Raw genomic sequence first — 24,672 nt, 5'->3', positions numbered from 1 at the left:
CCGTGGCGTTACCATAATATATAATTTTCTTCTTTATATGTGTAATTTTAAATTTATTTATTCTGGGGTAGAAATTGTGCATGGTTGCTTTTTAACCTATTAAAGTTTGGCTTTTGTATCTGTTTTGTGTCTCTGATTTCAGTGCGAGATCAAAATCGCCCAGCCCAAGGAAATCTACCAGCAGCAGCAGTATGGTACCCGCGGAGGCTTCGGAGGTCGTGGCAGGGGTCGCGGGGGTAAGCGGCGTGCTTTAGTTGCTGAAGTATGCACATTATTAATAAACCCCAGTCTCAGTCCTTGAACTAACGGTGTGTGTTTCCTCAGGCCCAGGCCAGAACTGGAACCAGGGCTATAACAGCTACTGGAACCAGGGCTACGGGAACCAAGGCTACGGCGCCCCGCAGGGCTATGGTGGTTATGGTGGCTATGGCAACTATGATGCTTCCTCTGGCTATTATGGATATGGTGGTGGTTATGACTACAGTAAGTTGGCATCTTCCAAACGCTGTCATGATCATCCTGGTTTCGCTTCCATGTTCACATGTTTTGTTTTCTCCAGACCAGGGCAGTACGAGCTATGGGAAAACACCAAGACGTGGAGGCCACCAGAGCAACTACAAGCCATACTAATCATGCAGAACAGGTAGTGTATGAATTTATCAATGGATAAAGATTTTTGCTTAGTTGGGGTTTAAAAGCAGTTATTTGGAAATATTGATTTGAGTGCACTGACACTATCGAATGAGAACAGAACTTGAATTGAGCTTAATGACACTTCTTTAGAGCTTTTTTTTTTTTTTTTTTTTTTTTTTTTTTTTTTTTTTTTTATTTTTTATCACAAATTAAAGCCTTAAAAGGTACAGCAGGAAGTCTTTAATTCATGGTCACGGCATTAAATGTTGCATGCATTGCCAAAAATTAGTATCTTATTTGTATTGGAAAACAAATACAGATTATCTAAACGTCCTTAAATTAAGATGCATTTCAGATATGAAGACTTGTTTCCTGGGATAAAATGTATTTTTAGTTTATGCTTTAAACGAGAACGTATGTCAATGGGGAATAAACTTGTTTTCACTTGAATTGAGTAAAAAAAATTTTTTTTTATCCTATAAAACGGCTTAAATTGAGTTCATAAAACAAGGCATGTAATTTTGCTTAAAGTAAATCTGGTTTTAAGAATCTTTGAACATTTGCAATCTGAATGTTAAAGACAAAATAATAATGGAGCTTTATTGGCAGTTGTGTGAATCAAGTTTTTCATAATCGACACTCCAAATGAACAGACTTGAGCTGAATATTGACGTTGTTGTCTGTTCACTGAAATTATGCTTTCTTGACATTTTCCAACCTGCCCCTGACCACGTCTCTCTGTATCCCACCAGGACTGAAGTATTCCCAAAAACCAGGAGTCTGACCGTGACCACGACAGCAGTTCACACACACACGCGGGCTCTTTCCTTTTACCGGACGAGATCATGACCCATTTGTACAGAAGCGATTAATAGGGGAAGCAACGTCTCACTTCCACACTTTTATTTTAATTTTATTTTCCTTTTGTCCACATTTCCAGAGATGGAAGTGTTATTTTTACTGTACTTTTTGGTACCTCTTTTGAATAATGTATTGTATGGTTGTATTTTACATGTCTACTGGATTTACCACATGAGGTTCAGGAGCTGCCAGAGCTTTTGAAATAAAACGATTTTGAGTACATTTTTCTCAATGTTTCCAGATGCTTGTTCTGCTTCCTGTTGCGTAGCGTAGGAGAGCCGATTAAAACTCCAGCGTCCCGTGAATGTCAGCGTTTTGGGTAATGCATCTAACAGTGACCAGAAATTTCCACTTTTGTTAGCTTTGATTTTTAAACTGTTTTTGTTTTTTTTGACTTGCTTTCTCAGTTATAATGCTTAAGTTGAATCTTTTTGTCAATTAGGATATTTGCTGGTTACCAGCATTGTTACTCATTGAAATCTCATTCCTATAGTGTTTTTGGTAGAAATAAATGATTTGTAAGTTTTTGGAAGTGTTCTTGTTTACTGGCTAACATTAATGTTAATTTGTCAATCTTAATGGTTTAAATGGTGACTATTTTAAAGTTGAGTTTTAATGTTGGTTTTGCCAAAACTGCTTAGTTTCAAAACCCTGATAACTTTGAATTAACAACTACTTGCATTGTCTGAAGGTCTTAATATTTTACAGTTGTGGACCAAAACCATATCCACCTTATTTTTCCTAAATCAAATACAAGCTATTTTTTGTGACTGCGACTTTGATTTGTTAGCCGCTCTAAGGGGAGTTACATGCAAAATACAGTGCAACTTGATTTGATTATGATTTAAAATTGTATAACATACCACTTTGCAGACTTTATGAACCGCTACAGGGTTTCTGCAGGTATGAAAAATGTCTTAATATGCCTTTCCACAATTTAAGGCTTGGAAAAAGTCAAATCAGAGCCAAAAGTTTAATTCATAAAGTCACGGCATAAAATGTTGCATGTACTGCACAAAAAAAACACAACTTTAGGGTTTTGTTTCTCAGTTCAAATATCTAAACCTTTTTAAATCAATGTTTGCTTGAGATGGAACATGAAGCCGAGTCTTCTTTCAGAGAAATTTTAAGTTTACTATAACCTGATGTGTAGTAAAGTATGGTTTCCCATACTCAGAATTTATGCTCTGCATTTATTTAGAGAATTTATTCCTTGCATATTCTTTATTTGGTCTTAAATTTACGTTCATAAAATCTGCAGAAACTATGTAAAGTCACTTGAATGTTTAAATCGCATTCAAATGTAAAAATGGCGGTGCCTTAAGGTGGATGATGCAACTAAGTCTTAAGAAAATGTTTTAATTAGTATGAACCGCTACAGGGTTTCTGCAGGTATGAAAAATGTCTTAATATGCCTTTCCACAATTTAAGGCTTGGAAAAAGTCTTAAATCAGAGCCAAAAGTTTAATTCATAAAGTCACGGCATAAAATGTTGCATGTACTGCACAAAAAAAACACAACTTTAGGGTTTTGTTTCTCAGTTCAAATATCTAAACCTTTTTAAATCAATGTTTGCTTGAGATGGAACATGAAGCCGAGTCTTCTTTCAGAGAAATTGTAAGTTTACTATAACCTGATGTGTAGTAAAGTATGGTTTCCCATACTCAGAATTTATGCTCTGCATTTATTTAGAGAATTTATTCCTTGCATATTCTTTATTTGGTCTTAAATTTACGTTCATAAAATCTGCAGAAACTATGTAAAGTCACTTGAATGTTTAAATCGCATTCAAATGTAAAAATGGCGGTGCCTTAAGGTGGATGATGCAACTAAGTCTTAAGAAAATGTTTTAATTAGTTCTATTCATGTTTTGGATAGTTTCTCAAAGTCAGGTTATATTTGGGATTGTGTTCTTCCATACTAGCCTTACTGTTGCGGTGTTCTATACTATATTTACATTTTCTATGTGCTTGGGATGCTTGAAATGGAGTACTTCATTTGCCAAATATGCATTAGTTAACAAAGCACATGCACGGTGTTGTACTGTAGCAGTGCAATTCACTTTTGACCATTCCAGTGGAATGGATGAGGCAGAAATGACTAGCTAAGAGCACCTTACCATCCAGTCTTGTGTTAATATAGCATATCACTGTTTGTAATGTGTGAAGTGTTATGATGAAATATGGGTAACACTTTACAATTATGTTCCATTACAATGAACAATACATTAATTACAGTAGGCCTATTTATTAATCTGTTAATGTTAGTTAATAAAAATACAGTTGTTCATTGTTAGTTCATGTTGATTCACAGTGCATTAATGTTAACAAGCACAACTTTTGATTTTAATAATGCATTAGTGAATGTAACATTAAGATTAATAAATGCTGTAGAAGTATTGTTCATACTTAGTTCATGTTAGCTAAGGTATTTAACTAATGAACCTTATTGTAAAGTGTTATCTTTTTTCTAGCAGGCAGTATATAGTATGGAAACCTGTTTCCGCCACTGGATAAAAACAATAATCTCACAAATTCTGACTTTTTTCTCATAATTGCGTGATACAAGCACGCAATTGCAAGTTAAAAAGTCATATTGTTAGATAGTAACTCGCAATTCTGAGAAATAAAGTCAGAATTGCATGATATAAAATCGTAGTTGCGAGCCATTAAGTCGCAATTGCGAGTTATAAAGTCACAATTGCGAGATAAGAGCTGGCAATTCTGAGAAAAAAAGTCAGAATTGTGAGTTTATATCTCGCAGTTCTGACTTTATTTCTCAGAATTGTGAGTTTATGACTTTTTATATCACGCAATAATGAGAAAAAGTCAGAATTGCGAGATAAAAAGTGCAATTACTTTTTTTATTTTTTATTAAGTGGCGGAAACGGGCTACCATAATATAGTGTACACTATGCAGTATTGAGTACGTAGTAAGAGTTTTCTGTTTTGTACACTTTCTGAATCGTTTGAGCAAATCGATTCATTTATCTATAGTTCACAGAAGTCTACATTTTACGTGTTATTTATTTTTGTTAAAGAAACATTTAAATACTGCTGTTTATGACTATGTTTACGGTTAAGTCATATGTTGTACACCACGAGCATCGCAGTTTTGCTCCTAAACAGAGCTCGTGCAGGTGAAATGTGAGTTTATATCTCGCAGTTCTGACTTTATTTCTCAGAATTGTGAGTTTATGACTTTTTATATCACGCAATAATGAGAAAAAGTCAGAATTGCGAGATAAAAAGTGCAATTACCTTTTTTATTTTTTATTTAGTGGCGGAAACGGGCTACCATAATATAGTGTACACTATGCAGTATTGAGTACGTAGTAAGAGTTTTCTGTTTTGTACACTTTCTGAATCGTTTGAGCAAATCGATTCATTTATCTATAGTTCACAGAAGTCTACATTTTACGTGTTATTTATTTTTGTTAAAGAAACATTTAAATACTGCTGTTTATGACTATGTTTACGGTTAAGTCATATGTTGTACACCACGAGCATCGCAGTTTTGCTCCTAAACAGAGCTCGTGCAGGTGAAATGTGAATCAGTTCGCTCGAATCATTTAAAGAACCGGTTCAAAATGATGAATCATTTAAAGAACCGGTTCAAAATGATGAATCAATTTGGAATTGGATTCACGTGAGTTGTGCGAAAAGTAAACACGCGGTTAAGTTGCATGACAAGAAATAGAAATATGGATTACAAAGTAAGCAGAAAGTTTATGGATGGAGGCCAACGCAAGTTTAGGATGTGTATGACTCAATTTTCGACATTAACGCACTAGCAGGTGAGGTCAAATGTTGCACAGATGATGGAAACATACAGTTCAGAATCGCAGAGCTCTTGTTCAACACACTGTCAGCATGAAATAATTGCAATATTTATGAAAGAGTCTATTAACTAGCATGGGACTGATTTATTCACGGTTGTTTACCTGCAACAAGCTGTTTACAGGTAAAACTTTTTTTTATTATTTGAGAAGTGAGAAATGTGGTTTTATATTTTCCTTAAGTAAATAATTTCAATTGTGTATTTTTTTATACCTTCAAGAACAGCGTGGGAGAAACTGTTTAAAGTTTACACTTTATCATTTTTGTCTGGTGTATTTTATCTTGATTTCCAGTAGAGGGCGCTAGATAGCAATAAAAGGGGAGTGCATATAAAATGCATGAATATTTTATTTAAGTGAACTTTAATCGGTTGTATTTGATGTAATTGTTAATGCCCCATTTTTTATTTTTAACTTTTTAACTTTGAGCACTGACGCAAATTAAGACTAGTTGTGCTGACTTAATCTGATGCAAAACCAAGAACCGGTTCAAAATGATGAATCAATTTGGAATTGGATTCACGTGAGTTGTGCGAAAAGTAAACACGCGGTTAAGTTGCATGACAAGAAATAGAAATATGGATTACAAAGTAAGCAGAAAGTTTATGGATGGAGGCCAAAGCAAGTTTAGGATGTGTATGACTCAATTTTCGACATTAACGCACTAGCAGGTGAGGTCAAATGTTGCACAGATGATGGAAACATACAGTTCAGAATCGCAGAGCTCTTGTTCAACACACTGTCAGCATGAAATAATTGCAATATTTATGAAAGAGTCTATTAACTAGCATGGGACTGATTTATTCACGGTTGTTTACCCGCAACAAGCTGTTTACAGGTAAAACTTTTTTTTATTATTTGAGAAGTGAGAAATGTGGTTTTATATTTTCCTTAAGTAAATAATTTCAATTGTGTATTTTTTTTATACCTTCAAGAACAGCGTGGGAGAAACTGTTTAAAGTTTACACTTTATCATTTTTGTCTGGTGTATTTTATCTTGATTTCCAGTAGAGGGCGCTAGATAGCAATAAAAGGGGAGTGCATATAAAATGCATGAATATTTTATTTAAGTGAACTTTAATCGGTTGTATTTGATGTAATTGTTAATGCCCCATTTTTTATTTTTAACTTTTTAACTTTGAGCACTGACGCAAATTAAGACTAGTTGTGCTGACTTAATCTGATGCAAAACCGTAAACCTATTTTAAATCTTTTCAATTATTCAAGACATTCAGCGGATTTGCAATTTAAAATAAGTTTGTTCTCAAACAACACCTCATTCTGAAAATATAAATGATCTTTAATAATTTCATTTGATTAAAATTGGAGTCAGTCAAACATGCAATATGCATCATTTTAGTCATTAAAAGTAACTGTCAGAAAGTCAACTTGCTGCTCAAAAAGATTAATACTAATTTAACGGAGTTAAATTAATCTAATAGCAATCCGACTTTACAAATTCTTCATAATTCAAAACAACATTTTTTGGGAACATGTGTTTGGGAAACTGGCTTCTACTAAAGCACAGTTATAGCGTGTGGGGTTAGATTACTCACAGAGATGGTTAATTGTGCCAGAGAGGGCTGTCTGTTGGATCCTCACCGCCTTGTGTCATAACAAACTACCACATGCTATGATTTCAGAGTAATTTTAGGTTGAGGTAAGTTAGCCGTTAAAGATCTGCTCCATCATCCAGAAAGCTGGACGTTTAGGAGCTAGATCAAATCTGCCTTCGCTGTACCCTCGAGTATGACATTCAAAGTTAAAGCATACTCTAAAGAGAGCTTTAATGCACTTGACCTCATCGCTGTAGATAAAAGCCTCATCAGATGACCTATAAAACCCAGATGACCCATGAAAGACATGAGCCATAAAAGACATAAAAAAGCTTTTTTTATTTTTATTCCAGTTCTTTGATTCCGGGATTAATCTAATATACAAATACCACACACATTTATAAAAAAGACTTTCACTGAAATTGTTCTTGTGTAAAAGAGGAGTAAAGTGCATATCTCAGACATGTTCTTTTTTTGTATGCTTTTAAATCTTTAAGAAATATCAACATATCGTAACCAATATCATCAAACAAATAGTGCAAGTAAGTTCCCACCAGTCGCCACAGAAGGGCTTCATATATATATACACGCACGCACACACATCTTTAAGCACCTTCATTGTACATGGCCATTAAAACATCTTTGCATTTTGCACACCAAGATAAAAACATTTTAAATGTCTCGTGTGAAGTGCAGAAACTTAATGATCTCCAGATGATCTGAATTCTCATTCTCAGAAGTGAAAAATCTTGTTAAATGCTTTTTTTTTTTTTTCCGTATTCTTTTGAATTCAGAGGGTTTGATGTCAAATATCGCACACTGACTGCATTGACACATTCTCTCTTGAAAAACAGATAAACCAGAACACAAATGTGTTAGTGTCTTTATAAAACATCTTAGTAAAATATAGCCAAGGCTTATTTAAATATGCATAAATAGCATGAAAATATGTTTCGTTTCAGTTTAAACGATGCTGAATTACTCTAGGCATTCAGATGAGGAACGGTATCAAAGTTGTGGACGTTTTCCTCCGCTTTATTTTCCTGTACACGTCAAGCGCCTCCAAGACACTTCATATGTGAAAAAGACTGCTTTGCAAACAGATTGGATATCAAGTTTGTTCTTTAACAGCACTTCTTTGGATGCTTTACAATGTTCAGCATAGAAACACTTACAAAAATGAACAATTCCACCGTAGAACCTGAAAGCCATCCATACAAATTATTATTTTAAACAGCATCCGATTTAATCAAGGGTCAATTTGAAATGCACAATATAAATAATTTAAATCTTGAAAAAATTTCTCTTTTGTTTAATTGCATGATTAACTGCAGAATCGTTTGATTATGTGTAACACGTCATAGTCTGGCTTTTTTGTTGTTGTTAAAAAATTATTTCTAATCCTGAGAGTTTTTCTGATTAATTTAGTCTTTGTGGTTTCTGTGCTAATTCTAAAAAACTTTAACCGCTTTTGTGTTTTGCATAGTGGATTACAATGCTTGTTATTTTCCTGTGTTTAGGATTTAGCTTCACTGAAATCTGTTCAATTACAAAACCTGTCAGATAATACAATGCAAACATCAAAGCTTCTAGCTTATTCAGCAGGACTTTTTCTTTCTTTCTGCATACCTGATTGTCAAATTTTTGCGTTCGATTTTCACATACTCCATTGCACTGGACAGTCTATGAGCGCATCACCCTTGTTAGCAAACGCTGAAGCATCAAAAACAGCTTGAACAAATGCACATTCAAGATATTAACAAATCTAGTCATTTAAAAAGTATTTAAAATCCCTGTCATCCCATTTGGAAGCTGACTTATGAAACAAACACACTAAAATGTCATTCTCATTTAATATTACAGAGTCTGAACCCGGTTCGTAGAGACTTTGTGGCGTCCGAAGCGAGCAGCTGTTTCAAGGAATTAACAAAAGTCACTTTGCGGCCTCAGGAATGGACGGAGCTCGTCTCACGGCCCAGGGGTCAGAGGTCGCGGAATAGAAGGCCGGGTGTGGCAGAACGTCCTCCGTCGCCATGGCGAAAGCAAACACACCCCGCTTCCTGTTCACATCCTCTGAGATGAGCTTCCTGTCCATCTCCCGGCTGTCACCGTTGACATCCTCCAGCGTTTTTCCTCCTGTAGGCTGCTGTTTCGCCAGCAAGGGGGCGCCACCGGCGGCGGGACTCCGCAGGGTCCTGTCCGCTTGGAGGGCGTTGGGATCTGGAGGGAAGAGGAAGTTGGTGGACCTCCAGGAGGAGGGTTTTCGGCCCCGTCGCGGGCGTGAGACACGGCAGCTCTGCCGCTTGATGTGCCGGTGAAGGTGGTCGGAGCGCGTGAAGCTCTTGTAGCAGTGCTCGCATTGGTACGGCCGCACGCCGGTGTGGATGCGCAAGTGGTTCTTCAGGTCGTGTTGACATCCTCCAGCGTTTTTCCTCCTGTAGGCTGCTGTTTCGCCAGCAAGGGGGCGCCACCGGCGGCGGGACTCCGCAGGGTCCTGTCCGCTTGAAGCGCGTTGGGATCTGGAGGGAAGAGGAAGTTGGTGGACCTCCAGGAGGAGGGTTTTCGGCCCCGTCGCGGGCGTGAGACACGGCAGCTCTGCCGCTTGATGTGCCGGTGAAGGTGGTCGGAGCGCGTGAAGCTCTTGTAGCAGTGCTCGCATTGGTACGGCCGCACGCCGGTGTGGATGCGCAAGTGGTTCTTCAGGTCGTAGTTGTGTACGAACTTAGAGTTGCAGTGCAGGCAGATGTACGGCCTCTCGCCCGTGTGCTTGCGCATGTGAATCTTCAGTTTGTCTTGCCTGAAAAACAGAAAAACAGCGATTAAAGGAACAGTTCACCCAAAAATGAAAATATCTGCAGTGAATGGGTGCCGTCAGAATGAAAGTCCAAACAGCTGATAAAAACAATCCACGAGTAATCCACACCACTCCGGTCCATCAGTTAACAATGAAATCAATTAAAAGCTGTGTGTTTGTAAGAAACAAATCCATCATTAAGATGTTTTTAACTTCAAACCATTGCTTCTGGCTAAAATGTGCATTTATAAACCATAACAACTCCAGTGGAAAAAGTCCATCTCATGCTGTCCTCTCACATCAAAATCCTCAGACTCTTTTGGCTTGTTAAACGGTGCTTGATCGATGCATATTTCTCTCCTTATTCAGTCCTTTTTTTCACCGGAGGAAGCACTATTATGGATTTTGGACTCGAATATTAGCCAGAAGCAACGGTCTGAAGTTAAAAACGTCTTGATGATGGATTTGTTTCTTATAAACACGCAGCTTTTCACTTCTCAAGACATTAACTGATGGACTGGAGTGGTGTGGATTACTTAGGGATTATTGTGATGTTTTTATCAGCTGTTTGGACTCTCATTCTGACGGCACCCATTCACTGCAGAGCATCCATTGATGAGCGAGTGATGCAATGCTACATTTCTCCAAATCTGATGAAGAAACAAACTCATCCTAATCTTGGATGGCCTGATTGTGATAAAATTTTAACTATATTTTTTGAGCGAGCTATTCTTTTAAGTTTGTGTTTTGAGGTTATTTTGCGTACCTGTAAGAATCACTGCAAAACCTCAAGATGCACCATGCATGCAGAAAAACACACAAACAGGTGTACGCCTTCGTACTTGAAAAGCAGACAGCTGCAAGTTGCTCAACAGTAGCAGCGACAGAAAAAAAAACAAAAAAACGGATTTAGTGTTCCTGTTATGTGGTATCCAGATGAGTTATCCAGAAGCTCAAAAACCTTTGTTTGATCTATTTCTCAGTCTAGATCTCACTCATCGAAATTTCATTCCTCTACAGAGCGTTTGAGCCCAAAAGTGAAATGTAGGTCTTATATTAACATAACTATGCTTTGGCTTTTATTACAGTGTGGAAACCTCATGCGGCTCCGACCACAGTGATGCATAAAGTGTTTCACAGCAGGTTTGTCCTTATGATGCTGCTCTAGTTTTCATGTGCCATTTCATTGTTGCAATACTGAAGCTTAGTTCTTCTGCTTCAAAGAGGCTATTTATTCTAGTAGACAGTCAGTGTAATTAGTTTGAAGGGAAAAGTTTGCTGTGTTACATGATGACAGCAAGTCAGAATTCTTTCTCGTAAATCTGTCATTGTAAAACATTGGTTGACTTCTTCAGTATGTCTGTTCTTTATAAGGACTGTTCATTTTAAAGTGTTATTCTTGTACTCTATCTAATTGAATTGATGTTAAAAACAGTCTGAAATGTTAAAGGGATAGTTCGCCCAAAAATTAACATTCTGATATGGTTTTGGAACCCACTGACTTTAATTTTATGGACAAAAACAGTAGCTACAGATAAAGGAAAGTCATAACGCTTTGGAATGACATGAGGTTGAGTAAATGATGACAATATTAAATTTTTTTTCAATGCAAATCCAGATTGTGGTACTTCATGATCCTATTGTCTCCTTTTCATCCCATCATTCCCATTAACTATCACTTAAAATAAAAGTTCAGTGTTTTTATTTAATAATAATTTAATAAAATTAAATTAGAAATAATGCAAATAAAAATGTTAAATAATAAAAATACTGAAATTAAATGCTAAAAATAATTAACGATAAAAAAAAAAAAAGTTAATAATTAGAAGTTTGTAGATGGATAGAAAATATAGCCACCATCATTCCCATCAACTATCACTCTAATTAAAAGTGGCAAAAGATAAATAGGAATTTAATAAAATATAAGAAATTGAAAACTAAAACTATAAAATAATAATAATAAAAAATATTAAATTGTAAATAACAAAATTAAATGGTAAATAATAATTAAATTATTATAACTAAATTATTAATAGGAATTTAATAACAATTTAAATAAAAATGTAAGAAAAATAAAATAAAGTGTAAATAATAAAATGAAATGGTAAATAATAATTTTAAGTGTATAGAAAAATATAAAATATGCCCTCCATCATTCCCATTAACTAGCGCTATAAACAAAAGTGGCACTATTTTAATAGTTATTTAATAAACATTTAAATTAAATTTATTATCTTTAATAATAATTTAATAATTTTTGTAATAGTAATTTAATTGTTCTTTTAAATTAATATGCTAAAAACAAAATAATATAAACATTAGATTTAATAATAATGTTTTTTTTTAATACAAAGTACTTCTATACTAATTTTGAAAAATATACTTGACTAGTATGACTTTTATCGTCTCTCATTTGTGCTCTTTAACTAGGATTGAGGGCTCAAATTTGTGGTACTCGCTTTAGTGTCAGCTTAACCCGACTCACCTGGTGAAGCGGACCTCGCAGATGGTGCACATGTAGGGCTTCTCTCCGGTGTGTGTTCGCATGTGTCGTGGCAGCTTTCCCGCTCCTTGAATCACCTTGTTGCAGATCGGACACTGCTGTGACGCCTTGGGCTTCATCTTCCTCTCCTCCTCCAGCTGCCACGGAGGAAACAGCGTCCCGAGATGGGAGGCGGAAAGAATACTCAGGTAGGACCGCAGGTCCGCTCTCTCTTTGATCGGGCCGAGGGCGGGGTCGGAAGTCATTCCCAACCCTGGACTCATGAAGTCTTTGAGGAAGTCCCTGTGGAGGATAGGATTTGAAGGCTCATCCTTCAGCTCTTCTTTGATGATTTCTTTCTTGACTGCAAGGTCCAAAGGGCCGTTTTCCAGTGAAGCATTGGGAAAAGGGTGGGAAGGATGTCGCGGCTCCAGAATCTGAGGGTAGCCTGGGAATTCTGCCGCCCATATGGGAGGATAGAAACCTGGGAGAAGGGGCGAGAATCCGGCGCCTCTTTCCAGGCCTGGCACTTTCGGATAGAGTCCCTCTTGAAGTAAGGACTCTATTGAGAAGTCTTTCAGCGCCCGGCCCTCCAATCCCTCCGGCCCTCTGGGTTTCTGGGCTTCTGGCGTGTCCGATTGGCGTCTTTGGGCTTTCTGGCCATACCGGTCTGGGTTCGGCGCCCCTTGTTGGGAGCTGCATGGTGGGCTGTCCGTCCTCCCGTTCTCCCAAACATTTGGTTCCTCTTGGTTTTCAGCCCCTTGAGTGGATTTCTCGCTATTGTTGTCCTCAAATTCTCCATCTTTGGAGTCGACCTCCTCCATTTCCTCCTCATCCTCGTCTTCCTCATCATCCCCCTCAAACTCCTCTCCTTCCGGATGTCCGTCTCCTCCTCCTCGTTCTCCACCTCCTCCCGTGTCCATGATTTCCAGACACACGTTTATAATGCAGGGAATTTCCAGGAGCCTGGCGGCTCTCAGGATCTCCTTGACGTTGGATGCTGTCACCGTCAGCGTCGATGTGTACGCAAACTCCAGAATGGCCGTCAGCGATTCCGGCGCCACGAAGTCCAGCTCATAGATGGTGTGCTGGCTGGAGTCCTGGCTGGAGCCGGTGGCCACCGTGAAGAGCTTTTTGAAGTACTGGCTGCAGGCAGCCAGGACGGAGCGATGGGTGCGGTGCTCCTGGTCCTGGACCACTAGGATGACGTCGCAAAGCAGCCCGTCCCGCCGCTGCTCATTAAGACTGCACAGGACGTCATTGCTGTGGTTCGGGAAGGGGATTCCGATCAGGTCCTCGTCTGTGTGCGCCATCCTCTCCGAGGAGTCTGTGTACAGGTAAAAAAAAAAAGTGAAATCAGAGCTGTCATGCATTAAAATAAGGCTGTGCGCTAAAGAGATATTTATCAAAAACATGGATGAAGTTGCTAGAGGCTAAATGCTAAAGCGTCTGTTAAATGAATAAATGTAATTGTAAATGAAAAAAAGAATTCCACAATATTAGGAATAAACTTTTGAGTATTTTAAGTAAAATATTTAGCCTACATCTAGACGTTCATCTAGCTCTTTACTACAAACTGGTAAAATAAAAGTTCTGTTTAACAGAAATGCGTACAGTGGGGGAAAAAAAGTATTTAGTCAGCCACCAATTGTGCAAGTTCTCCCACTTAAAAAGATGAGAGAGGCCTGTAATTTTCATCATAGGTATACCTCAACTATGAGAGACAAAATGAGAAAGAAAAATCACATTGTAGGATTTTTAAAGAATTTATTTGCAAATTATGGTGGAAAATAAGTATTTGGTCAATAACAATTTCATCTCAATACTTTGTTATATACCCTTTGTTGGCAATGACAGAGGTCAAACGTTTTCTGTAAGTCTTCACAGCCCCACTGTATGTTGTTGTTGTATTGTAAAATGTTTACTGAAAAAACAAAGAAACAGCAAGTGACACATTAAATTAAATGTGAAAATTTTAAGAAAGACATTTAATAATTATAATAATAATAATTTATAAAATGTATATTCTTGTAAAACATACTCCAGTTATATTTGTATAATTTACAACTTTGAAAAATCAGTTTTTACAGTATACTTCTCCTGTTATTAATATTATTTTTATTTAGGAAATATCATGCAACCAAGATATTTTTTTTCATTCATGATTTAAAGGTTCTGTTGTTCTGCACTTTAACAACAACAACAAAAAAAGTTTTTTGTAAATTAATCATATTTTCATTTGATTTCATGTTAAAGGATTGGTTCAATTAATTTAATTAGACACCAATTGTTTTCAGGTTTTATTTCTTGTACATTGTTTCTCTTTATTCTCTATAATATTGAGCTCAGCACTTACCAATCAACATTTTAATGTCCCTTCCACTGTTGCTAGGTGACGGTTGCAATTATTACAGTAAGAACATATAGTCCACTAACAAGGAACGTATATTTTAAATTAAGATCATTGTTCATCAAACAATGTTCATGTTTCATAACACATGAAATAAATGTAAATTGAAGTTAAATAAAATCTTAAGAAACATAACGTCAGCTAGTTGCCAAAGCAACATTTCTCATTTTAAATTAGAATAACTTGATGTATTAAAATAACTAAAACAAAAATGAATAATTAAAAAAAAAACTATATATATATATATATATATATATATAAATATAAAAACTTTTAAAAACTACTAAAAGTGTAGTTAAATACAGAAGTTTAACTAAAATGATAACAGAAAATATAGAAATAAAAATCCAAAATTCATACTGTCATACTATAATACTGTCTCAATAATACCAAACATTTATATCCGTGACATTTTATTCTTTTTTGATTGTGTGTAAATAACACAAACACTTTAATTGCAAACTTTCTGTGGGGAAAAAGAAAAGAGGAAGTGGGAAGGATGAGATCTCATGTCCCCAGAAGTTCCCTGACAGGTTGGGCAAAACTAAAAAATTTTTTTTTAAATTGTTGCCCCACCCTGGAAAATCCAGCCAAGTTAAATAGGCGTTCGGAGCTAAAAACAACACTAGGGAGGGAGGGAAAAAGAAGGAAGAGAGACACAGTGAGGTCTCCCACCCACCCTGGGAGCGCATGCGTTTCTCTGGCCGGCCCCCACAGCTCCTCACTCAATCCCATAATTACAGTGTGTGTTTGAGGGCCGACTGGCCCCTCCGCACTCGCTTAACACTGAATAACTCCTCCAAACCTTGACAGTTTACTCCCTCCATATGACGCAGTCTACATGCAGACACACCATGGACTTCTGCTGCCTATGTATAAAGCTAATTATTAAAACTACATATTGATCTACCTGTAAATCTATAAGAAATCCTTTTGCGTTTTTCATGTCAGATTTTTTTTGTATAACTACCTGCAGCTTTTCTTTGATTTCTGTTGTTTTTATATTGACCTTAACACACTGCAAAAAATAATTTGCTTGACTTTTTTTGGTCTTGTTTTCCACTGCAAATAAATGTGTGTGTATATATATATATATATATATATATATATAAAAAAACAAGATACATTTACTTGAGATGCAAAATAACTTAAGATATTAAGTTGTTTTCTTAAAAAAAAAAAAAAAAGAATCAAAATGAAGTGTTTATGCTTAAAAATATCTGTTAATGAGGTCAGAAAAATAATCTTGTTTTCCTTAGAATTAAGTGTATTTTTCTGATCCCATTGACAGATATTTGTTCTTGTTTTAAGCATAAACACTGTTTTGATCATTTTTCAGAAAACTAGAGTTCATATCTAAAGTCATTTTGACTTTCTTAATATTTTTGTCTTGTTTTACAGTACAAATATCTACAGATTCTTAAATCAAGATACATTTACTTGAGAAGGTAAATGACTTAAGATTTACCTTAGTTAATGAAGTCTTATTTTCTGGAGAAAAAAAAAAGATTAAAACAAGAATAATCTCTGTCAGTGGGGTTAGAAAAAGAATCTTGTTTTCCCTTTGAAGGCAAATTAAGCATAAACTCATTTCAATTTGTACTGCAAACAAGACAGAAACAAGATAGTTTTTCTTGTTTTATGCACAAACTCACTTAATTTTTATCATTTTTTAGAAAACTACTTAATATCTTAAAGGGGTCATATGATGCGATTTCAATATTTCCTTTCTCTTTGGAGTGTTACAACTCTTGGTTCATAAAGAAGATCTGTAAAGTTGCAAAGACTAAAGTCTCAAATCCAAAGAGATATTCTATATAAAAAAAATTAACTTAAATGATTTTAGCAAATGGCTGCAATATAACAAAGAGTGAAAAATTTAAGGGGGTCTGAATACTTTCCGTACCCACTGTATATATATATTAAAAAAATTCTACATTTTGTTTTGTTCAGTACATTTCCTTCCCTTTTTCAAAGCATGTTTGGAGCGTTTGAACAATAATAATAATAATAAAAAAAAATAATTATATATATATATATATATATATATATATATATATATACAATTTAAAAAAATTGCTTACATTTTTTTTAAGAAAAAATGGTTAATAAAAATAAGCGTTTTCAGATGCTTATCAGATGCAGTTCGATGTATGCCAAATCATCATAAACTGTATCAAATCTCCTATTTTAGGTTAAAAGATGATCTAAAAATGATGCTCAGCGTTTGTTCTGGTGTCTGTCTTAATCTACAGTTTGTGGAAAGAGGTGAAGAAAATACCCTCTTTAGCCCCACAAAGTGCCACACACTCATTTCAGCACAGAGACACGTTTGTCATCTGAAAAAAGAAAATGCATGCATGTGCATATCAGTGTTTCCTGCACTGCTATTCAGGAGCAGCACTGCAAACAAAAAGTTAGCTAATGGTTTTGCTTTGATATTGCGTCGCCCTCGTTGTCAGCATGCAAAAATTAACACGCAGTGAGCATGTTTTGATTCACAAACTCGCTCGGCTCGGTTCACTTTAATGAATCATTTGAATCAAACTTGTGAATCAGGCTGAATTGAGCAGATTTCAGAAATGAATGCATGCGGTGTGATTTTGTGTCCTCAATAATAACCTTTTTTCCTATTTTCTTCTTTGCATGTTCATACATTACTAATTCTGAGTTCAACATCAATCATAATGTGTCATATCTCAAAACACAAATGACACTGTGAGTAAAAACCCAAACTACCCCCCTCAGTCCTTTGATCATTCAAAATAACACACCTGTGTTTGATGCTTGAACTAAATGCGTACACACATGCAAGCTTTGATGAACATCCTAACTGGGACAAAGACTTTAAGGCTTAACAATTAATAGTGATTGTTTGTTAATGTAAAGTCAGTGCATACTAACTCTGTATTTTGCAGGTTTAATGCATGCATTTGGTGCACGACGGATGCCTCGTCTGACTTTGTGATGCAAAGATGACCAACTCTTGATAGGGTAAAGTTACAACATCCTCTCTAAAAGTTAAAACGGTTCACATTTGTGAGAGATATTTCATCATGGCCTCTTTAGGGAGGCAGGGCTCGAGTCTCAGACAGGAGTGAGCACGTGTCACGCTGCTTAGACTCACGGCGACTCAGACTGCTGCTAAATTGGCTAAATCCAGCTATGGTTCGTGGGTCCTGAGGGAGATCATTTAGGGGCCTCACCTGCAGGGGCACCTGTAGGTTTTAGTCTATTAGTGCTTCGCAGAGACTCATGGCCCTGTTTACAGACAGAAGTGCCTCCCGCCCGTATGCTCGAACGATGGTGCAGCAGTCAGCCAATAGAAAGCTGTGGATTTGAATATGATTCGTCTCGGTCCTGTAGATGATGAACGCTCTGCATGTTTAGAGTTTAGAATTTTTCATACATGCACGTATTGTTTCGACAGTCTGGATGATAAATGTTGAGGTTCTGCCAGCAGATTTAAACATTTGTATTAAATAGTAACAAAAGTTTTGAATTGAAATATTGCTATTTGGTAGCTGGAGTGATAGAAAGCAGTTTTAACAATTAGATTTTTCAGATTTTTTTGTTTCAAAATGTTTTTTTTTTAAATGTTTCAACATTGTGTATCTATTTACGTGTGTGTGTATGTATATATGTGTATATATATATATATATGTGTGTATGTGTGCACTGTATATTATCTATTTTATCTATCTATATATATAATGAATAATTTATAATATTTTATGTGTGTGTGTGTGTGAATAAATAAGTGTGTGTGTGTGTATATATATATATATATGTATGTGTGTGTGTGTAACTTTTTATATATGTCCAAGTTACTTGTCAAGCACTCTTAATACAAATTGAGGACAGACCTCAGACTTAAACCGGGACCTTGTTCAGTAGAGTTAAAGAAAACATAATAAAGTGCGGCATGAAGGTTTGGCCTCGTGTCTTGGCCGGAGTTCATTTAGAGTTCTGCTGTATATTTGAGCTGCTTTTCACCCATAGACTGATTCACCCAGCAACAGATCAGAACAAACGTAAATGACACTTAAAGAGCCTTGTTAGAATTACACACAACCATTGTGTAACGTCTGCTGTAATTCATCTGTTTGGTAAATATATAAAGCAAGACGGTACAGACACCTGCATCACGCGCTTCAGCTGCTACAAACAGTAATTTACACTGTTTTTAATCTGCGTTCAGCCCTCTTCAAACAGACGCACGCACACACGCGCACACAGGCACACACACATTCACCTGTCACCTTATGACACCCTTTTAAATCATATGAATAATGTAATGACTGTCTAAACTTCAGTAATTCTAATTAATTTAGATAAAGTAAGGCGACGTTCCCATCACAGTTGTGACACAGATCTGTTTTAGATGATATGAACAGCAAAAATCACTGTCTGACATTTTCATATCTGATCTGGGCCACTTTTGTGTGGAAATAAATCTGATACATATCTGCAACGTGACATCAATTTGGATTTTTTTTTAAACTTCCAACCCAAAATTGATCATAATCGATTTACTCTTTGCATAAATCATACTTTATACATAACACTATATTAAATTTAACAGATAGATGCCATTTATCTATTTTAGCTATTTATATCTATATATAATTTATTTAAAATCTATATAATTTTAATTAAATCGAATATATATAATTTAATGTGTGTGTGTGTGTGTGTATATATATATATATATATATATATATATATAATATTTGACACTTACATTAAACAATCACAAGTAGCCGTTAAAATGTTCCTAAATTATATATGTCCATAAATGAACACCCAATTCTTCTAATTTCATATAACATAAAAATGTGATGTATTTAGCATTTGTTAAGATGACTGTGACTATGTGGGTCAGTCGCCTGTTCAGTGGGCCGCATTGAAAAGGTCATGAGAACAGCCTCTCAAAAAATGAACTGGCACTTGCAGTGTGTAAGCATCAAATTGTTTTTTTTAGAAACTCTTTTGATAACTTTGCTTTGCTTTCACACACATCAGAACCAGCGGTGTCTGGTGTAATTGTCGATTTGCTGTGTCATTACTAGTTTGTGTTAGTTTGCGTTTACAGCGGGCCAAAACTCCACACACTCATTTTCTGGAGACGACATCTAAAGAATGGCCCAAATAATTACATGAGTCATCAAATTACTGCCCACAGACATGCTGTTCTATACCTGAGATGCACACAAACAAACAAACATAAACAGACCTCGGACTCAAACACTGTGCGTATTCTGACTCAAACGCGCACTTCCCCGCATGCACAACTCTTGAAAACAGGTGAACTGGGCTGCATCGCACTCACCCGTTTAGATGCTCAGGTGTGTGTTACTGTACGTGTGATTTATTCCAGGTCTAAGTGTCGTTTCAGATCCGAGCCTGTCTCATCTCCGTCTCTGAGGGACGAGAAGATGTCTGTCCATCCCTTCTGCCCGAGCGTCTCCTCTCCATTCACAAAAAACACAGCCGTGCATCCAACTACAAGCCCAAAACAACAGCACAGGCGGACAGACGAAGAGGTTTGTGTGGACTCTGACAGGAAGGAGGAGAGAGAAAGAGAGAGCGAGAGAGAGAGGAGGTGGATCTACTCTAGAGCAGCGATGTAGTTTTTATAGCTGGGTGGGAAGCTCAGGATAATAATACCCATCCTCCTCCACAACACAGTTTAAGCTCAGTATGTAATAAAGCCCATGGTGCACAAACCCTCTGATTTGGGGTCAGACAAAATGAATTTTTAGTTTTATTCGTGAAGGATTTGCAACTCGAACTTGGGCACAAATGAAGGAAGAAAGAGAAAAGTACCAGTTCTATATATGCATGTGCTGTGACTTCAGAAGATGAATTAGACGAAAGAACAAGGTGGAAAACCTGAAGTTCAGATTTTAGTGTAGAAACCAGTCAGTTTCACAATTAACTACACAGTAACTGCAAGTGACACATTGAATTAAACATGAAATATTGAAGTAGATTTGACAAGTTTTCTTGTAAAACGTGCTTAAATAATCTCCATTAATTAAATATATATATATATATATATGTGTGTGTGTGTGTGTATATTATAGTGTACTATTCTTGCTTGATACTTACAGTATATGGTATACAATTTTTTTTAAACCTATTTTGACATGATTTCAATGCATTTAAATCAGTTTGTGGCATCCAGTTGGCATATTGATATTGGCATATATATATATATATATGTAGTTGAAATATTATATAAGTTGAAATACTAAAATAACGAAAACTTAATAACAACTAAACATAAACTAATAAATGACAAACACCACAAACTTACTGAATCTTTCACTAAAATGCAAACAGAAAATATACAAATAAAATCAAATTCAAAATATTAACAAAAACTATAATAGTACATCAGTGATACTAAAATAACACTGCAGTGCACAAGTATGTATGCAGTAACTGCAAGTGACACATTGAATTAAACATGAAATATTGAAGTAGATTTGACAAATTTTCTTGTAAAACATGCTTAAATAATCTCCATTAATTAAATATATATATATATATATATGTGTGTGTGTGTGTGTGTGTATTATAGTGTACTATTCTTGCTTGATACTTACAGTATATGGTATACAATTTTTTTTAAACCTATTTTGACATGATTTCAATGCATTTAAATCAGTTTGTGGCATCCAGTTGGCATATTGATATTGGCATATATATATATATATATGTAGTTGAAATATTATATAAGTTGAAATACTAAAATAACGAAAACTTAATAACAACTAAACATAAACTAATAAATGACAAACACCACAAACTTACTGAATCTTTCACTAAAATGCAAACAGAAAATATACAAATAAAATCAAATTCAAAATATTAACAAAAACTATAATAGTACATCAGTGATACTAAAATAACACTGCAGTGCACAAGTATGTATGCCACATAATGCCGTATTAGAAAGAGTAGTATGCAGTATGTATATACTATTTGCATTGTTTCTTATGTGGCACACAGTACATATTTGCTGCTTATATTTTGCATTTGTGTCAATTTAATTAAATGATATTTTATATAATGCCGGAATCGAGACATTATGATTTTCTAGTTAATTAGAAGTTGGTTGTTTTATGCATGCGGTTTGACCCATATTGCAGCTCAGACAGCGTGTTCCTCAACAGGGCTGTTCAATTTCCCTTCGTTGAAACTGAAACCAGAGGTTGACGGCTAATCAGTTAGTTAACTTGTAAGCTTATACTCAGAGTTGTGTGAAGACTACATTCGTTCATCCAACTCCCACTTTTTATTTACTCTCATTTAATGTGGTAAAAGGGAAAGATGATAGATTATGGTTTATCTACATATTCATCTGTAGCAGGTGCATTAAAATTGTATATGTGTTTAATGCACCTGCAACAGATGAATAGAAAACCTCAATAAACAATAAATAGGGTATGAATACAGGTAAATTGGGACACTTTTTTTAAAAATCCTAAATTATCCTGAATATAATTTTTTTTAAATTTGTATTTTAATATAAATAATATATTATACATTAGCATATAATAATTTTAACAATGAAATGTTAATATTTAATAATGTAATATTTAATAATAGAAATTTATATTCATATATATAACATAAATGTCTTGAAAATGCTGTCAAAGTCATAAAAGCTAATAATTAAAGCTCAGTTATGAAAGTAATTATATCTAGGTGAAGCTAAATCATTTTCATACTCTTAAAAAAAGAACCAGAAGGATGCAATCAAAACAAAAGAGTGCTTAATAATTTTTTAGCTTAAAAAATAGTGATTTGACTCCACTGACAGCGCCATAGTTTTAGAAACAAAACATTTTCCCACCTTTTAGCTGATTCTGCAAGTCAAAGCTTCCATTTATCATGCATTTATCCTCCTTATGAATGTATATTATCTTTCTTTTTTTTAAAGCTGGACACGATATCGGGAAGATGGAAGTCTCATCCTGTACTACACTCTCAACTGATTAACGGTCTGTCTTGCACTTCTCAATATGTTTGATTTATTTTTGTATTTTACAGGTTTCTTTAAATGAGACCGTTTTATTTTAATAGTACCATTAAAAGTCTCTGATTTGCCACTTGTGTTCAGTCAAACATGAAGTAAAAGTTCAAATCGATGTGAAATTTAAATTTTGTTTGGGTTGTGATGATCAAATATTTTTCAAATCGTGTCACAATCAAAATCCAAAAGTTCAATCAGCCAATCAGTTCACTGCATTTCTGTAAGCCAAAAATGGCTTTTTACTGACTGAGGTACTATTTCCACAAATACAGCTTGTCTTTGTGTGAAAAGAGAAAGAGGGAGTGTGTTTCCTTAAAATCTATTGTTTCAAAATCCATAGAACTATTACAGTCTCTCTTTCTCGCACTGTGACATTTTCCCACTGTATCTGTCTCTTTAAATCATGACTCGACACTTTAACACGGACAGGATTTCCTAAATGACATCAAGAATCCACCTAGTTATGTAATTTATGACAGATTCATGGTGACCTGCATTTCAGTTACTTAATACCAAAGCCAGCGTTTTACTGGGGGATTCTGGGTAAAATGTGAATTCGATGGACTTTTGTCCTGCTGTGAATGTGAGGAAGGTAAAGTGTGAAAATTTAAGAGATGGAGAAATTAATTATGGAGTTAAGTTAAAAACACTCACATGCAGCAGAGGCATCATGCCCATTCGAAGTGAGGGGGCACGTGCCCCCCCCAGATTTCTGAGCCAAGTGGATTTTGAATGCAGCTTCCAAAAGACAAAAAAAAAATAGCCGAATAATATTTTTTATATTTGATACAATCACACTGGTATGATTAGATCGTTCAGTGCTGCACAGCATCAGCTGCTAAATTCAAATCCGCGTTCACACATTGGCTGGCGCTGAGCCAACGATTCTGTTGAGCTTATGAATGCAATGACCAATCAGAGAATTCGATTCATCGCTGAAATGTTCACTTACTCGCTGACTGAATTCTCTGGTGAATTCTCTCATCAGAAACAGCAAAGTGCAGATGTGCGTACGAATGTAAGTAAGATATTCATTTCACAGTGTAAACAGCTTCATTGATTTAAATGGGAGTTTTTGAGAGTGCCTGAACTCTGGCTATAGACTGAATAAAAATGTTATTTGATAATGTAAATGTTCTTTAGCCTACTTTCTGTAAAATTAAAGTGTAATAATTAGTAACTTACAATATTGTTATTAAATTCACATTAAATGCAAAGTCGTATTAAAAATATTTTATGGCAATGACACCCATATCTGGTACTTAAGTAAAAAGTCTGGTTTTTATGTGTAGTTAATTACACTATTAGTCTACTTTGCCCATCACCATTTATTGCTCAAATATCTATAAAGGTGCAAAACGCATTTACTTAGGCTACACATATTTGAGAATCAAGATATTTCCTAATATAGTTAAAGGGGTCATATGGTGTTGCTAAAAAGAACATTATTTTGTGTATTTGGTGTAATGAAATGTGTTTATGCGGTTTAAGGTTAAAAAAACACATAATTTTCCACATACTGTACATTATTGTTTCTCCTCTATGTCCCGCCTTTCTGAAACGCATAGATTTTTCAAAGCTCATCGGTCTGAAAAGCGAGGTGTGCTGTGATTGGCCAGCTATCCAGTGCGTTGTGATTGGCCGAATACCTCAAGCGTGTGACGGAAATGTTACGCCCCTCACCATATTGTGATGATGCCCTGTCAGGCCGGAGCGAAGAGACAAAAACATGAAAACCCATTATAAATGAGGCATTCATTGCATCCAGTGGGGACATAATTATGGATTATAATGACTTATACTGTCTTTTTACGCGTTGCGCTGCATCCCGCCAGCTAAACATAAAACCATGTCTGCATTTGTGATCGGAGAAATGACAAACAACAAGCGCTACTCTACACTGCCCAAAATGATTATTTTAAATATAAAAAATTTCAAATATAAAAAGTCTTTAAATACAAAAAAACGTACTTACAGTCTGTGAGTCAGAACAGCCGGCATTGTAGTCTACTCTCACAGGATCAGTAAACAGTCCTCCATAAAATGTGCAG

General features: G+C 35.6%; 2 protein-coding genes and 1 long non-coding RNA gene across 4 annotated transcripts in view; 2 read left to right on the top strand and 1 right to left on the bottom strand.

Annotated features, from left to right (window-relative positions):
* LOC107599380 (heterogeneous nuclear ribonucleoprotein A/B-like) overlaps positions 1–1,714 on the top strand; it is a 6,613-nt gene extending 4,899 nt beyond the window's left edge. For both annotated transcript variants that reach the window (XM_016290957.1, XM_016290956.1), the window contains exons 6-9: positions 143–236; positions 325–483; positions 560–643; positions 1,386–1,714. In XM_016290957.1, coding sequence (XP_016146443.1) covers positions 143–236; positions 325–483; positions 560–630 — 324 coding nt within the window. In that variant the 3' untranslated portion in view covers positions 631–643; positions 1,386–1,714. The remainder of the gene's footprint in view (positions 1–142; positions 237–324; positions 484–559; positions 644–1,385) is intronic.
* Positions 1,715–7,300: 5,586 nt separating this feature from the next.
* Positions 7,301–24,672, top strand: part of LOC107599379 (uncharacterized) — a 25,137-nt gene continuing 7,765 nt past the window's right edge. Inside the window, exons 1-2 of the long non-coding RNA XR_001610662.1 lie at positions 7,301–7,364; positions 18,140–18,147. This is a non-coding gene — a long non-coding RNA (uncharacterized lncRNA). The remainder of the gene's footprint in view (positions 7,365–18,139; positions 18,148–24,672) is intronic.
* Positions 7,358–24,672, bottom strand: part of LOC107599378 (zinc finger and BTB domain-containing protein 7C) — a 31,188-nt gene continuing 13,873 nt past the window's right edge. Inside the window, exons 2-4 of the mRNA XM_016290955.1 lie at positions 12,168–13,491; positions 9,434–9,685; positions 7,358–9,134 (exon numbers count right to left, since the gene is read on the bottom strand). Coding sequence (XP_016146441.1) covers positions 8,822–9,134; positions 9,434–9,685; positions 12,168–13,477 — 1,875 coding nt within the window. The 5' untranslated portion in view covers positions 13,478–13,491 and the 3' untranslated portion in view covers positions 7,358–8,821. The remainder of the gene's footprint in view (positions 9,135–9,433; positions 9,686–12,167; positions 13,492–24,672) is intronic.

Source organism: Sinocyclocheilus grahami, unplaced genomic scaffold, assembly GCF_001515645.1.
Source record: "Sinocyclocheilus grahami isolate Dianchi unplaced genomic scaffold, SAMN03320097.WGS_v1.1 scaffold265.1, whole genome shotgun sequence".
In the NCBI taxonomy this organism is placed as follows: Eukaryota; Metazoa; Chordata; class Actinopteri; order Cypriniformes; family Cyprinidae; genus Sinocyclocheilus; species Sinocyclocheilus grahami.
The sequence above is the reverse complement of the archived record's forward strand: the minus strand, read 5'-3'. Positions and strand labels throughout refer to the sequence as shown.